We start from the raw sequence: 16,359 nt of genomic DNA on the forward strand, positions 1-16,359 counted from the left end.
ACACATTCAGAATAACACTAAGTATCAAACCTAAAAAATCAATTCAGTAAAATGAACAAGGGACTGTGCTCAATGGATGTAGTGCTTCAAACATCTCAGCCAATGCAGAGAGTCAGTGGGGAACAGGAAGTGGTCTCTATTGTGAAGCAAATCGTCCACCCACATCTCATCCTTTATTTTCACCTTCCAAAAACTTAGGAAAAAAAGATGAAATTTTAAAATCTGAAATGATTTCTCATTTAGTTGATTGAAGCAAAAATGGCCCAAACACTCGACTTCCAGCTTTTTCAATGACAGTATTTGCTGTATTTTTCTTTGTCTTCTATGACAGTAAGCTGAACATTTCTGGGCTTTGGTAAGATATTAAGATATCTGAAGATGTTGTCTCAGACTTTTGAAAATTTCAATGGTGAATTATTCAAGAAGAATTAAATATACAAACAAATACAAGACTTCAGAAGAGGAAGTTACTTCAATGAAATGGAGCTTAAGAACAAAGCTAAGTACAAAAACAGATTTGAGTCATTTTTCTTTGGGCTCATGAATATCACTCAGCCATTGTTTAGGCAGCTTTTTATTTCCCAGAGCATCAGTCTGCGTCAGTCAGCCTGTCAGCGCTGGATCTTACAGCTAAATTAAGTCAGAGCAAACTTTTCCAACAGGTTCAGGAGCAATCTGTAAGAGCTATGGTTTGAGAAAGGGTGGCCAGGAGCCTGTGGCCTGGACGCTCAGCCCCGGGCAAAACTAATAGAGAAAGATCACAGCAGGGCTGAGACAAAGCAGACAAATGAACACCATAAGAGGCTGAGACGCAGACAGAGAGGAGGTATGGAAACAGAGGGGGTGAGATGAGGGAGAGCAAAAGGGGAGGAAAGAAAGACAGTCAGAAAAAGAACTGGAGAACTAATGAACTGATCGCTGTGGCTACGTTAACAGAGGGATGTGAGTGTGGTTAGCTCATGACTGTAAGAGTAACAAGCAGAAAAACAGAGGAAGAGGGACAACAACGGAGAGGACAAAGAAACAAAAGACAGAGAGAGAGCGTGCTAAGAAAGAGATATGTGTGTGCATATGATATATCAAACTGGAGTCACAGCTGGCTGTGGAGTATCAGCATCACAAAAAATCTGAGAATGCTATTATTTTTCTGAGCAATAATGAATAAACTCACCACCTGCAAGCGTGTGTGTCAAAGTGTGTAGACATCGCTCACTTGTATGGTCCACTCTGTTTTCCAATCCCATAATCTCCATTTTAGTCATTTCAGCACAGCAAAATGTGTGTGTGCATACTCTCTGCGGATATCTGTGTGTTTTCAAGTGTGTGGTGTATGTTCATGGATTTTGGCAGAACTGACGCTGAAAGATTTGAGAGAGCACAAAACAAATTCTGAGCACTCCTCAGTGTGCAAGTCAACATTTAAGAGAACACAAGTTTGTGAGAGCAGTCTGTTTTCTGAGTCTGCTCGCTCACCTTCTTCCAGCTGTTTGAGTTTCTGAAGCACTTGAGATCACGAGAAGCTGCTTGAAAAGACACAGCCACAGCCTTTGAAGTTCATTGCAAATAAAGACCATAAAACTGACAACATGGAATTTACATAGTTTATGTCTATGTGCCCGGGGGTGGACAGTAACAAGTAACAAGTAGTAAGTTTATTTATTTGATTATTTGTGTACTGCACTACATTTGAAAGACAAGTATTGCATTGCACTTTTGACTCCACTACATTCCTCCACCCTTCAAACTTGGAAGTGGTGATGGCTGCGGCAGCAGATGAAGATGACCAGATCACCACCAGATTTTCCTGTAAACTACACTGTATCAGGTCACAGTAAACCCCATCACCCCGTATCAAAATGAGTCTCATTCATCAAGTGTTTCTAACCTAACCTTTTCTAACCTTTTTGTCTGTTAAAGTTAGCCAAAAAATGGTAAGAGGTAAGAAAACCTGTACCTGCTTCAGAAAATCATGCTAGAATATATCACAAAGCTAGCAAAATTGCGCATATGATTTATAGCTAGTAACTACTTTCAGTTAATTAATCTGAATCTCAAAAAACAACCATGCCATAATGACCTAAAAACTAGATAATTTGCCAACAAATTAGATATGATTTTACTCATTTATCTGAATGCATTTTAATTTTTCATATAACACAGACATCCATTGCTCATCTTTGTCTCCCCTTGGTGGTTAAAAAAACACCACTGTCACAGCTTTTATTTTGAAAGTAGAATAAGAACAGGATGACCCTTCACTGATAGGACAAATTGAACAAGTGATGCTCTGATCTGAGTTCTGCACTCTGGGAATTCAGACATGAGCAGGTTTGATGATTACAAGCGTGAGAATCCCTGTTGCTGGGTCAAATACACAATTCCTCCGTCACGACTGTCCTCCCTCACACAAATCTGATTCAGCTCTAACAAATCCGTGTCTGTGTGCACTCAGATGCTGACTTGCAGACTTGAACAGTTCAAATTTGTTCTCTGCTCCATCAAATATTTTCTTGTCAGTATACATATTATATATACACATTATATATATAAGCATGCTACAATGTGTAGTATCTATGTGTACTGATGTTTATGTTGGTTCACAGACATCTCTGTTCCTCTGCTGGTGCGTGTGTGTGTGTTCCTGCCTTGCAGTGATTGCATCTGTCTCTGTAAACACACCCTGTGCAATTGTCATTAGAGTTTGGATTAAAATTGCTTCCAAATTATTCACCAGAAAATATTTGGTTTCAACAGTGATATTTAACTTATGACTGAGAAAATCTACTGCAGAAAACAACAAAGTGTGTTATTCTATTCGTGACTTTCCCAAGTTGCTGCAACCCACGTTAGGTCAGATAAAACTTTACAATCGTAGTTCGGCAGCGAGGAACATGTCTAACCAATATTCCATAGTTTGCTGATGTGTTCAAAGACTACGTGAAAAATACGGCTTCCAAGAGATAAAGCTTGAGACCCAAGCTGCAACTCTGCAGCTGGATGTCAGCTTTGATTCCAGGCTAAAGAAGTGAACAAAGGCTCGAGAGCACAGAGAAACAAAGCAAAGACAAGAAAGAGAAGTGAAAGAGGAATTAGAAAGAGAAGCAGTGAGAGAAATACACAAAGACAGGATAAACAGTGGAAAGGACTACAGGAAGAAAAAGGTACTAATGAAATGAAGACAGTGATTATGTAATACACAAGTTTTCCCCAAAGACATCCCAACGGGGAAGTTACTACATTAAATTAAAGGCTGTATACTTAAACCACGCAAATCACAAATATGACCACCTGAATAATTGTAAATGATCGGACGTGTCTTCAGTTAAACATAGTATTCTGTGGATACCATATGGAGACCAAAGGACTTTACAATCTATACAGCATATGACAACCTCATCCTTAGAGTCTCAGTTCAGATAAGGAAAAACTACCTACAAAAAAATGTAATGGGTAAGAAAAGATCCCCCCAGAAAGGAGCAACTGAGTTAGATTAGTAAAAGGGTAGACCTGTGTCATCACTCTTGTACTAATTAGCACTCATTGTGAGGGATTTTGTGTGTATGTGGGGGGGATAACAGAGGTATCAGATGATAAATGATTGCAATGTGGCTTTGTGAGGTTATACATCCTATAGCTCCCCACCATGTGATGGTATACATTTTTATAAACTGTAGTTAAAAAAAAAGATGATAGTTCATTCAGAGCTTTGGTGATAATCCCACTTCTAAACATTCATGCAAACAAGTGCTCTCTGACAGAAGGAAAAGACAGAAAGAAAACAAAAAATACCAACAGTTGAAGTCTGTGATTATACCCAAGAATCCGTTTAAAACATTAAAACTGCTGCTGACATCACAGACAATGTGCTCTTTCAAAGGAGTAAACTTCAAACGAGTGTCCAACTTCTCCAACCCTGACAGCTCTTCTTCACTCAGGTATGAGAAACAAAACCCTCGGACAAACACAACTTGAAGTCCTTTCACAGCATGATAAAATGTTCAGAAAGCCCAGGTGGGAGGTTAATGGTGTTTTGAGCATCGATGCGTAGCATAATAATGATACACGATCACCCCACTTGCTCCCAAATGACTGATTGTTTATTGTAAGATCAATGGAAATTCATCTGCCGTGATGTGTCATTTCAAGGCTTAAGCGAGCTGTGAGGGATTACAACACTCCCTATCGTGCTGGCTCAAAGCCTGAACGCAGCACTAGCAACTGGGGGGATTAAAGAGGAATGCCGCTGAATACCTCGATTTCTGATTTCATGGACAATCAATACATCATTCCAAAAAGGCCTTTCATAGGTGTGTATGGCAAGATTGTTGGAACACAAGCCAAGTGAATTCCCTCGTAATAATATATGGAAGACTTAAAATGCCTCTGTAAAAACGCAAAGAAAGAAAGTGAAGAAACATTAAATTTCATTTCATGTATATATATTTATGTATGTGCTTTGTCTATACTTGGCCTTATTGACTCATTTGCTGTTTAATTTATCCAAATGAGATTTGATATTTTTGACACCACTAACTCACCCTGTATATATTTTAGTACACTCTTCCCACTCCCACTGATCTCAGTATCACTGGTAGTTCAGTGGTTCTTTTTATAAGTTTAGTCAGTCTACACCTGTGGAAAAAATAACGCCAGCATTTATCACAGACACCAAAAACAGTGTTGCAGTAAACTTTGACCTGTGTCAGCTTTCCTTGCTTTATCCCTGCCTGACAGTTTTGATTAAGAGTTTCTAAACTGGTCGTAGGTCAGCGGCAATACTGGTGATGGATGCCATAAATGTCAACAAATTCTGGATGAACAGACTTGTTAGGAGGCACCTCTGGTGTTATTTGTACAAAATAAAAGCACTTTTCTGGTGGGTGATAACTTTTTCTGCCAACCTGTCGGTCAGTTTGTGCATCACTGGTCAAGTCCTTCCACCAAGGTGACCACAATTATCGCCATGGCAACGCCCAATCACAGCCTGACACATAATGTTCATCTGGGCCAATTAAGGTGCATGATTGGAAGGTGTGAAATATGATGGGAGCCCTAACTCAGCTCAAATATTCCTCCCAGGAATTACCTGTGTGTGTGTGTGTGTGTGTGTGTGTGTGTGTGTGTGTGTGTGTGTGTGTGTTTGTTAGTTACCCTCAGGGTCCAGCAATCTCTCTATCCCCAGGTGTTGTTCTGCCTTATTAAAGGCGTGTTCCAGTCTGTCGATCACAGATGTCTTCTTCTCCACTGAGCTCCAATCAAAAAGCTCAGGTCTGCGGAGGCAAAAAAAAGAATCATGTACCCACTGTATGTACATTTTAATTTATCCAAATAGAGAGGAATAAGTATTAAGTGGATCACATCCCTGGTTGACCATTATGTCTGTTGCTCTATGTATATTCTTTGGGATGCGTAGAGTAAGAGCAGACACAGAATATTCTCTAAAGTAAAAGGGCTGACACTGTAGTAATAAAAAAGTTTTTATTATATAGCCTATAGATTAACTTTCTTAAAAATGAAATACAGTGTAATTAACTCACTTCAGCTGATGCAGTCAGGATTATTTCGGGAACTACTTCAAGTCAGCAACCATGTATTCGGTTGCTGTGCAATGATTCTTAGCTGTGTACACTCTCCAGTACTCAGCAGACGGTAAAGTAGACCATATTAATGCAAAATAGTTTGTTGATTTTGTATGTCATTTGGTTTCACATTTGCTCTGTGAAGTCTGCTGTTGAGTAAACATAACATTGTTGGCGCGGAGCAACAAAGGAAATGATCTGCAGGGTGATGGCTTTGGTGTGTGTGATCTCCCACTCTGTATTCATGTAAGGACTCTGCTAACAGATGTTCATGCTAGCCAACCATGATTTAATTCATAATTACACGAGTCCACCCTGAGATCCAAACTCTCATGGGTATCCACGGAGGCAGATTAACAGGGTTTCATCCATCTATTCATCCAACTTTCATTCATTATCATTTTACTGATTCATTTACTTATTTGTTCAGTCACTTGTTCATTTATTCACAGCTTTTCTGGTTCATATTACAACTTCGCTGCACTGTGGATGTAACTGTTCTAGATGTAAAGTATGTAAAGTGCTGCGTGATAGGACATGGAGAAAAGATGAATCAGAGTGCACTCGAAGGCCAGACATCCACTGGGGCCCCTAAAGGGACTGACGACCAAATAATTTAACATTTTAGTTCAGTCCATCTTCTGAATGTGTCATGCCATCAGCATCACATATTAGCACCTTGACACGTGCAGTAGTCACTCTTAGTCTTATATCCTGGTTTCAGTCATGTTCAAAGTGGAACATAAGGAACCTGACTGTTAATATCTGTCTTTGATCTAAAACCTATTTTTTGCAGTCTCTGCCATCTAAAACTCTGCAACCTCTCAATTCACCCATAGAACTTACTGTGAACAAACAATTTTAAATTGTAATCACAGTGAAAACAAGGCAACCATGAAAATAAAGAATTGAGAGGATTTAACACATTACTGGGAGGACCACAGGCAGCTCAATATAATGGTCAGAATGAGCAGCGTCCTCCATAGCCACACATTAACTGATAGCCCTGATAGATTATGTCATCCTGCAGGTTTGCTTCCTGTAGAGGTGTATTAGTAATAGCTGGCTGGCTTGCTACCTGTCACTACCTGACATATTCCATGTCTTTGCCTTTCTCCCTTTCACTTTCTTTGTTGTTCTGACTAGTAGTAATAGCCTCATTTTCCACATTCAAGTATATCTATTTAATAAAATATGTGAACAAGAGCACAATTTACATTATTCAGTTAAATAAACCTCATACTGTGTCTCCCCCTGTACACCTTCGGTGTTCTCTTGTCTGTCCTCTCATCCTGTGTCTACTGCTTTATTTTCTTTCTATTTCTCTGTCTGGTAACACACACACACACACACACACACACACACACACACACACACACAATCTGTTTTGCACTACCTGTGGCTGTGGATGAGGGCATTGAAGGCCAATCCATCATTCCAGCTACTGGAGAAGTTAACCACGTTGACCTGAGGACAGATATAATGGATATTAAAGGGCCAACCTGTGAATGCAGGAAGACACCCACTGTTGAAACACTATCACCCCTGTACTGGTTTCCATTTTTACAGGTATATATTACATTGAAGACATCTTTTCTCTCTCAAATTGCCAGTCTAAGCTTATAATACATTGAGTGAGAGACTACTATGGTTATGAATGGGTTTTAAACATAATACAAAGCAGCATGGAGCTGAGAAAGCACTGATGAGTCATTGAGCCAATCACTAAACCTCACTCCCTGGTAGCTACTGTCGCTGTACCTAAAAAGCTTTTAAGACTAACAAGAAAAAAAATATATATATATATAAAATACAGTTTACATTAATATCAGTGACACAACAGTCAGTCATTTAACAGAAAAAGCTCTCAGGATGAAGACCAAGTGAATGTTTGGCAAGTGTTTCACTATCAGGCAATGAGTTTAGAGCACATGGCTGTTAACCTTAGCCAAAACGCAGCCACACCAATAGCCTAAAAATACACTTTAACACCGTACACAGTAACATAATTTCCACTTCGTCTCATTTTCACTTTATTTTTTACCCTTTTACACATTTAGGCTTACATTCAGTTCAGCCAACTTTGTTTTTAATCGCAGCTCTTAGCTTAGAGGCTTCAATACAGTAGAGAAGAATTTTAGGCCAACAGAAACAAAATAAGAAAAATTAGAAGGCACTCATTTGTATAAACGCCCACAAACACACTGAATACAGTGAAATCCAAAGACATCAACCCAACCTCTGAGATTTTAAGTTAATTGGATTTTTCTTTCTTTCTGAAAACATATTTTTAGGACTAAGGCTCAAGTCTCTGTCTTTTACTTTCGCACTTAGGGCTATAAAATGATAATCATCTGATGGCACTAATCCCAGATCTGGATCACCACCAAAACCTAATCCATTATTTCTTGGCACAAAGCCTATCTGTCCACCAAATTTCATGAATATCTGTTCATGAGGGGTTTGAGATATCTAGTCAGACAGACAGACAACATGAAAAAAATATAAGGTCTTTGGCAGGGGTAAAAACATTCTGTCCCACTAAAGATAAAACCGAGAAAGGAAGTTTCATTATTCAACAGATTTGAAGCTTTTGCTTTTGAATGAAGACAGACACAGTTGCTCTACGTTTACATTAGAAAGAAAACTAAGTCACAGTTAATGAAAACACAGGAGAAAAAAACCTTTGCAATAGAGCATCTACTGGGACAGTCTGTGCACTGAGAGTAAGAATGAGTGAGAAGGAACAGACCTGAGGATAATGGCGGGTGTTCTGACGAACCCAACTCAGCAGAATCTTCTCACTGTTGGTCTGCTGTAGGCCCGCCATCACATCTTTCATCACATCCTTTACCTGCACACAAGAGCAAAATATAGCTGTTGGTGTAAAGACTTTACATACACGCACACATCTGTAACGGTGATGCAGATCTTTTTCACAAGACATAAATCTCTGCACTTAAAACCTTTGCACTCTAATGCTGTGCCTGAGCACTCAGTCATTTGCTGCTAGAATGGGGACGAGATCCACCACTTTGTGAAAAAATGATTTTATACAGGATGTTACTGCATGGACAGTTTGTTTGCACTTAATTTCATTCTGTTTATTTATGGTTTTCACAGCTTGCAGACTTTATTGGAACCAGGGTTGTAAATTAAAATGAACAAGGTGCACCTTGCAGAACAAATGAAAAAGCTTGACCAATTTCATAGCAATCTTTCCATCAGATGATGATATATTTAGTGTGCAGAGCTGACATTTTGTTCTGAGGGATAATTAAAAGAAAATGCAAGGAATGTCCAGAAAGGGCTTATCTTCTGTGGAGTACGCGTTTGAGGCTTGCCTTATGTGATTCACTGAGCGCAAAGAAAGAAATGTCTGTTTAAACCTCATATCCACCTAGAGAGACTTGCACAGTTAGCAGCTGTCTACTGTTGGCAGTTACCATCAGACACATCCAACCCAATCTTTTGCCCCCCTACACACACACACAACACTTTTCAAAGAGCTACTCTGACGGACAGAACAACAGATATTGAAATCCATGCTAATATGATGCCTGGCGATGCAACATTACCATAAAAAGACATGTTTTTTAAATGCTGCTTTCAAAGAAAAGTTTTGACATGGCATGTCACTGGATACTTTGCATATTCACACACATGCGCACACACACACACACGTACCTCCACATGGCAGCGCACACTCAGTCAAAGGACACTTGCATACACACATATCCATGCAAAAGCATGTGTGTGGATATGGCTGCATCCTCACAGGCTGGAGTTTTGGCAGTTGTGAGTGACAGTTTTGGAGCACTTGTTCAGAGCTCAGGGGGAAGACAGAGTGAGAGAGACTTCACACTTTTCACTGCCCACTTGTGCATTGCTGATGCATTTTTTAACCTCACCTCTCTGTCAGCCACATATGCCCTCACACACATACACAGTATATATTTCCCTCCATTCTTCTCTTTCTCTTTCTTCCCATTCTTTGCTCCTGCTTTCTTATACCTCTCAGCTCTCCTCATTTGCCTCACACTCTATGTTTTTTCCATTCCTACACACACACACACACACACATTCACTGATGCAGCAAGGCAGTGCAAAGAGTGTTAGCAGAGCTCTGAGCAGGGGCTGAACAGAGGAGTGGTAGAGAAAATGATTAAAGAAAAGAGTTGTAAGCCTGAAATTCAGTGAACAAAACAGCCACACACATGCAAAAACACACTTGGGTCACATTAGGGGAAATTAATCTCCCTGGAGACAAACCTTTACCCTAACCTTCATCTCAAGACAACCTTAACCACTGACTCAAAAATCAAGATTTTTCCACTTGGGGACAATGTTTTTGTTCCCAATTGCTCCAGCCATCCCCAATTAAGTCTGAAATGTGCTCCCAAAAGTCTTACCCACACAGAGATGGATGTCAAGCAGCAGAGTAAGAAAGAGTCATTTGTGCCATTACACACTAACTCGTAATGTGCAACAAAACCTATTAATAGAGTTCGGTGTAATTTGGTGTTGAGGTGAATTCCCAGAAAAGGGACTCTCTCTCTCTCTCTCTCTCTCTCACACACACACACACATACACACACACACAAACACAGGTTTGTTAGCGATTCCTCATAGAATGTGGCCTGCTGGGTAAAAAGGGATTCATTTGGGAGTAGGTCACTGCATGCATTTCCACTTTAATTGGAGGGGTGCTCTGACAAAGACTGCTGTATGCACACACTCACAACGACACACACAAGCACACACACACACACACACACACACACACACACACACACGCATACACACAGATGTACTCAGAGACTGGTCTACGTGCCCACACACAAGCAAACGATAACCTCCATGGTGTAGCAGCCTTTGACAGGCATATTCACACATACACACTCAAACCATGCGCAGGAGCACAGACACACACGTGCTACCCATAGTCATGCACACTCAGCCGAGACACATACACACATACAAATACACACACACTTCATTATAGATCTGTGTTTTGCTATTAATTGCACCATTAGGTCCACGCCAAAACTAGCGTGATTGAGACATTAGCCTCTATTCAACTTAATGAGCAATGAAATACAATTAAAATGTATTGTAATGTAAGCTATTAAAACTACTGGCTTTACATGAAGTTGGTTTTAAACACTCAGCCCATCATAACAAACATCATTTTGAACTTAAAATACAGATTAAGGGCAGAAGTAGCCAACATTGCAGGCAAAATGTTCTTCCATGAAATGGCAGAAAGATGAAAGGCAATGGAGGAAAAAAAAGAGGCCAGAAGGGAACAAAAACATCTTAAAAAAAAAAAAAAAACATTAAAGGAAACTTTGGACCACCCTGTACTATTTCTGCACTTGCATTAAGGTAAGTGGTAGATGCACTTTCCTCTAAAGTTGTGATGTTGGATACCTTACCTGTACTTGCTCATGTTTTCTGGCCAGAAATATATAAAAACAAATATAATTGCAATAAAAATTTTGAAACTATACAAGGAAATGTAATCAAAATTTACAGTATGGATCAAATCATATGGTTGGAGAAGATGCTGTAAAATAAGCTCTCTCATATCTTCATGTATAGTCTGTCAGTGACATTTTTTATCCTCCTTCATGGTAAAATAGCTAATGCTTCATCTGATTGGCCACATGGTGTGAATGTGTGTAAAATAAATTTTATTCTTCATTCTCTTTCAAACTCTTTATGGCATAGTTTTATTGATTACTGACGATGATGACAATCCAATTTAAGCATCAGTCAACGTCATTATGTAGTATCGAATCGGGGTACAACTACGGCTTTTAAGCAGTTAAAATGTATTTTATTTTTAACCATGGGGCATCAGTGAGTATTTCACAGGCAAAGTTTTCACTTTTCTTTTCTTGCTCATTCCTATAGTTTTTGTTACTTTGACTTTGCTGAAATGTGACTGCTACCTTCTCCTTGACAGCTTAAGTCCTAGAAACAATTCCAGACATCACCATCTTGTGATGTGAAACTAAACTGAGTATTGCAGCAAGCAATACTAAAAGCAATATTAAGCAATAAACAGGAGAGATGTATGTATGTAAGTCTACAGTGCTGCAGCAGATTCAATTTGTATATCATGGACAAATGGCAACTTTAGCTGGTTTAAAGAGATGCTTCCTAATGAGAAAGCTGTGCACATGATCACGTCACCAACACGAGTGCATCTTGTTTATCCTCTTTAAAACGTTTTTGTGGCCATCTAAATTGGCTTCGTTGAAAACAGTGTAATTATACAGCAGAATGGATATAGACAGAATTTATAATTCAGGAGACTGCACAGCAAATACTCAGACATACCCAGAGATACTCAGACTCAGTAAATACAAGATAAAGGTAAATGAAGGAACATTCAGTCCATACAAAAACATCTTTCTGAAATGTAACATTGCTACAATCGCAAAAAAAGAAAGAGTAAAACTTGATATTAGAGGCATTCTAAAAATATGAAAACTCTCCAAAAAGGCTGCACAGATCATCATATTGACACATTATCGCACGCCATCACACAGAGGTGCACATGTACACACACATATACCTGCCAGTGGAGAATGATGCTCCAGATGAGCCCGAGAATCAGTTTGTGATTTCCATCAACAATGTCTGCCGCTCCGATATTCACCAATTCAACCTGGAGGAGGAATGAACACACAGACAAATCTCATTATGGGTTTATTTTCCAAAATACAAGCCAGTCCCACGCTCCCTCTAACAGGAGGTGTTTTTTTTTGGCTTATGACCTCTTAAAATAAGGCAATGTCTACTTGTGACCCACAGCCACAGGTTATAGACTAACGTGGACATTAGCAACTGTATCTCGGCACAGCAGGGCTGTCAAGTCCTAGATTTCTTCACAAGCTGAAGCGGTGTGCATGGGGCTGATACTCAGGATAACTGCTATCCTACAATACAAGAGCAATGCAGCTAATTAATCAATTTCTGACTGTATGTAACTGAGTATATTTACTACAGTACTTCATAGACAAAATAAGAATTTAATTTTCTTGTGACCCCTCACATTTATCTCTGGGTTCCTTGGCAGGCCCTACACCTGAGGTTATGAATCACTGCTAAAGATGTAAGATTATGTAAGAAAAATGATTAACTGATCTGTTACTCATTGCACTGTCTTCACTGCAAGTGTGTCTGTCTTCATTCAGTATATTACAAGTATATTGTGTCGAGTAAAACAGATTTGTACACGTAACTGGACTACGTATAGAAGAGAAATGATATGTTAGAGAATACAACATGAGAGAACATGGAAAAAAAAGTCAGAGGACAAGCAAGACAAAAGAAAAGCACCAGCGACATAAAAGAGGGGATAAAAAAGGAGAGATGCAGGTTTTATTTAGACAGGAAAGTAAAGACATTGTAAAAGAAACAAGGATAAAGGTATTTGGAAACAATCAGAAAGGAGAAGGAGAGAAGCGACTTAGGAAAAAGTACCACGACCACAATGTGAAAATACTCCTTTAAGAGTAAAAAGCCCTGCACTGAAAATGTTACTTAAGTAAAAGTATGCAAGTATACGCAGGAAAATGTACATTAACTATTCAAAGTACAGAAAAGAAATGACTGATTTATTGATTATTTGATTATTTGATTGTTACATCTCAAATTTACTGTTGGGTAATTTATAACAAGCACTGTATTTTACAAGAGAAGAATTAGAAAATGGCATGAATATAAAATACTCAAGTAAAGTACTGTTACCTCAAATTTGTACTTAATTGTAGAACTTGAGTAAATGTAGTTACCTTGTCTTCCACTGCTGATATAACTGTATCCATTTATATGTAACTACCACACTTAACAACATGAGCATAAACAGAAATATGTGTCAGTTTGCAAGTGTACTCACATTGTTCTTCTGCAAGATCTGCAAAGCGCGGTTGACATTGTTGAGTGAGTGAACACGTGTTATTCCTCTCTCCAACCTCACCTACACATACACGCACACACACACACACACACACGCACACAAAAGACACAAGAAGCAAGACAGAGGAGATTACTGAGGCATAAACAAACCTTGCTCAGGGGCATCAATGAGCACCACAAACAACCACATTACAATAACAGTGTCTGTATGTATGTATGTATGTATGTGTGTACGTGTGTGTGTGTGTGTGTGTGTGCCAATTGCTTGTGTTACTCAGAATGAATACAAACTGTTATCTACTGTGGAGTTACGACTGTATGATCAGCAGGTTGTGGTAGTGGGCAAAATATTTTGTACAGTATATATCATTTATAATGTATAATCCCACATCCCCTTACTCTTCACTCACACCACATGTCATATTTATTTTACATATTTTAACATTATAAATTTTTATAAAAGCGTGTATTACGATAATTATTTCATATAATTTAACTGTCAGTGAGTAGCCGAGTTTGGCCAAGTTCAGCCGCCCCACTGCCTATTGGACTACTGTACAACAGTACTTTAATTAGGCAGTTCTGTTGCCCTTAAAGGCAAATGTAAAGATGTCAGCCATCTGCATTGGATCCCCATCTTCACATTACTCTTTCCGATGACAGAAAGCAATGCTGACTTAAAAGTTTAGCATGAATCTGACATCTGGTCTGTTCCTCTTTCTGTAGGTATGTGTGTGTGCGTGTTGGTGTGTTTGTGTGTGTATAATCATACCAGCTCATGTCCTGCCAGCCCCTCCAGCAGTTCCAGCAGGCGTCGTCCATCACACAGGTCTGAGAACAGATCCTCCACAGGCGGTTTCCCTGTCTAAAACACAGATGCACATACAATTATTAATTTATGCATATATGGCATATATTCAAATTAAATACAATGTGCATTCATTCTTCTTTCATTAATTCATGCCCAAGGCTCATCTTGTTTATTACTACAAAGTTAGATTTCTATAATTCTGCAGAAGCATTTAGCTACACAGCTGGAAAAGAACCATCATCTTTGCAAACAGTTAAAACTAGACTGAGAGCAACAACTGCAGGAGGTGATATGAGGACAATACATTTGGTCCACATAAAGGTGAATAGTTCAGTCCCCATACTGGGGACTCTGCTCTTCATTTGCCCAAACCACATCAGAGTTGTTGGTGGAGACACATTTCTTGAATAATCACAAACAGACCTGCGTTAAACGTGAACATATCAGTTAAAAGAGGCTGGTTTTTATCAGTGTTGATACGTCTACGTCATAGCTAGCAGTTGATGGAAGCTAGGACGGAGGAATTGAGGCACTACTCCAATACATAAAAATATTCATCCATTTTAGATTTTAGTTGAAATACAACGAAGCATATTTTAAATATCTTTATTAAAAGTTCTACTACATGTCAATTATGCCCCATCACTTGACTGTTTATATCGGTGCGAGGGCAATATAATACCAAAACCAGAAACATAAATAAGACCAAACTAAAACAATACTTTATTCTAATATACCCCAAAACATCAGAAGAAGGGCAGAAGACAGCGCACAAAGGATTTTTATCACAGACCTGTGACAGTTCATCAGTCATCAGTGTCAGTTAATACATGACAAAGCCTGAGCCCACTGAACTTGGTGCCCATAATACAGTTTAATGTAAGTAAGTAGCTCAAGTTATTACAAAATTATTTTGAGGTCCCCAATGAAGAAAAAAAATAAAAAATAAAAAACAGCCCCAACTACCCAACCTAGCAATGACTGATTTAAACAAATGCTGCTATTACTATAATGCTACTGACTGACTGTCATATAACTTTTCTGCTAAACTTTTATTTTCACATTATTTCTCACATATATTTTGACCTTTACAGCCTCCAGAGGACTACGGTTTTTAACTTGAAGCTGATCAATTACTTCAATTTCACTTGGATATTGCAAATGACCTTCACATGCACATGGTTTATTAGAGGTGTCATAACAGATTTAAGATCAGCTAATCTGGACTAATTTTTCAGCAACACTTGATTTAGCATGGTAAGCAGCACAATGATATTATTTGAAAATTGAGAAAAAGCCTACTGAAGTCAGTAATTATGAGAAAGTGTGAGAGGAATTGGTGGAGACAGGAAAAAGGCTCGTACAGACAATAAGTAAAGACAAGCTTTTTTAAAGAAAAACTCTTCTTCTTTGTTTTGCCAGCAGCATCAGGTACAAATGGCATCATGAATCTTTCCAGCATTATTACTGTCATGGTTACTGTGGCAGAAATCTCTTGTCCTGCATCGATCATGCATTATTACAACAATGGCTGCCATGTGTTAAGTCCTCACTTCTGCATCTAAAATGCATTAGCACCAGCAGTGAGGCAGAAAGAATGAAAGGAACAAGTAGAAATGACCCTGAACTGAAAAAATAAACACAATATAGAAAGAAAAGTGGAAAAAGAAAAAAAATATCACTTTTCTATAATAAAGAAATTCAGTTATCAATCTTCAGTGAAACAACTTTCATCGGTGTCTCATTTTCTCACATTTTCCCTTTCTGCTCTCTTTCTCCCTTATATTTTATCCTCACTGTCTCCCACACACACTCTTTCTCTAATATCTCATTCTCTTATTTTTCTCCCTCTGCCCATCTTTCTCTTTTTCCATTCCTCTCCGGCCTCGACCTACGCCTTTTGGCACTGTCCTGAGACTCACCGTTATTGAGTCATTCTCCAGGCCAGGGCTGTGTGTGTGTGTCTGTGTGTTGGGAGCAGATGCATTACTTGAACAGCTTGTGGACTGGGCAGTGTGTGGGTGTAGGTGATAAGTG

At 38.9% G+C, this 16,359-nt stretch overlaps 1 protein-coding gene across 11 annotated transcripts in view; it reads right to left on the reverse strand.

Annotated features, from left to right (window-relative positions):
* dmd (dystrophin) overlaps positions 1-16,359 on the reverse strand; it is a 227,969-nt gene that overhangs the window by 133,676 nt on the left and 77,934 nt on the right. For all 11 annotated transcript variants that reach the window (XM_046382003.1, XM_046382001.1, XM_046382004.1 and 8 more), the window contains exons 3-8: positions 14,284-14,376; positions 13,492-13,572; positions 12,166-12,258; positions 8,332-8,433; positions 6,976-7,046; positions 5,152-5,270 (exon numbers count right to left, since the gene is read on the reverse strand). In XM_046382003.1, coding sequence (XP_046237959.1) covers positions 5,152-5,270; positions 6,976-7,046; positions 8,332-8,433; positions 12,166-12,258; positions 13,492-13,572; positions 14,284-14,376 — 559 coding nt within the window. The remainder of the gene's footprint in view (positions 1-5,151; positions 5,271-6,975; positions 7,047-8,331; positions 8,434-12,165; positions 12,259-13,491; positions 13,573-14,283; positions 14,377-16,359) is intronic.

This window comes from Scatophagus argus, chromosome 24 (assembly GCF_020382885.2).
Source record: "Scatophagus argus isolate fScaArg1 chromosome 24, fScaArg1.pri, whole genome shotgun sequence".
Taxonomy (NCBI): Eukaryota; Metazoa; Chordata; class Actinopteri; family Scatophagidae; genus Scatophagus; species Scatophagus argus.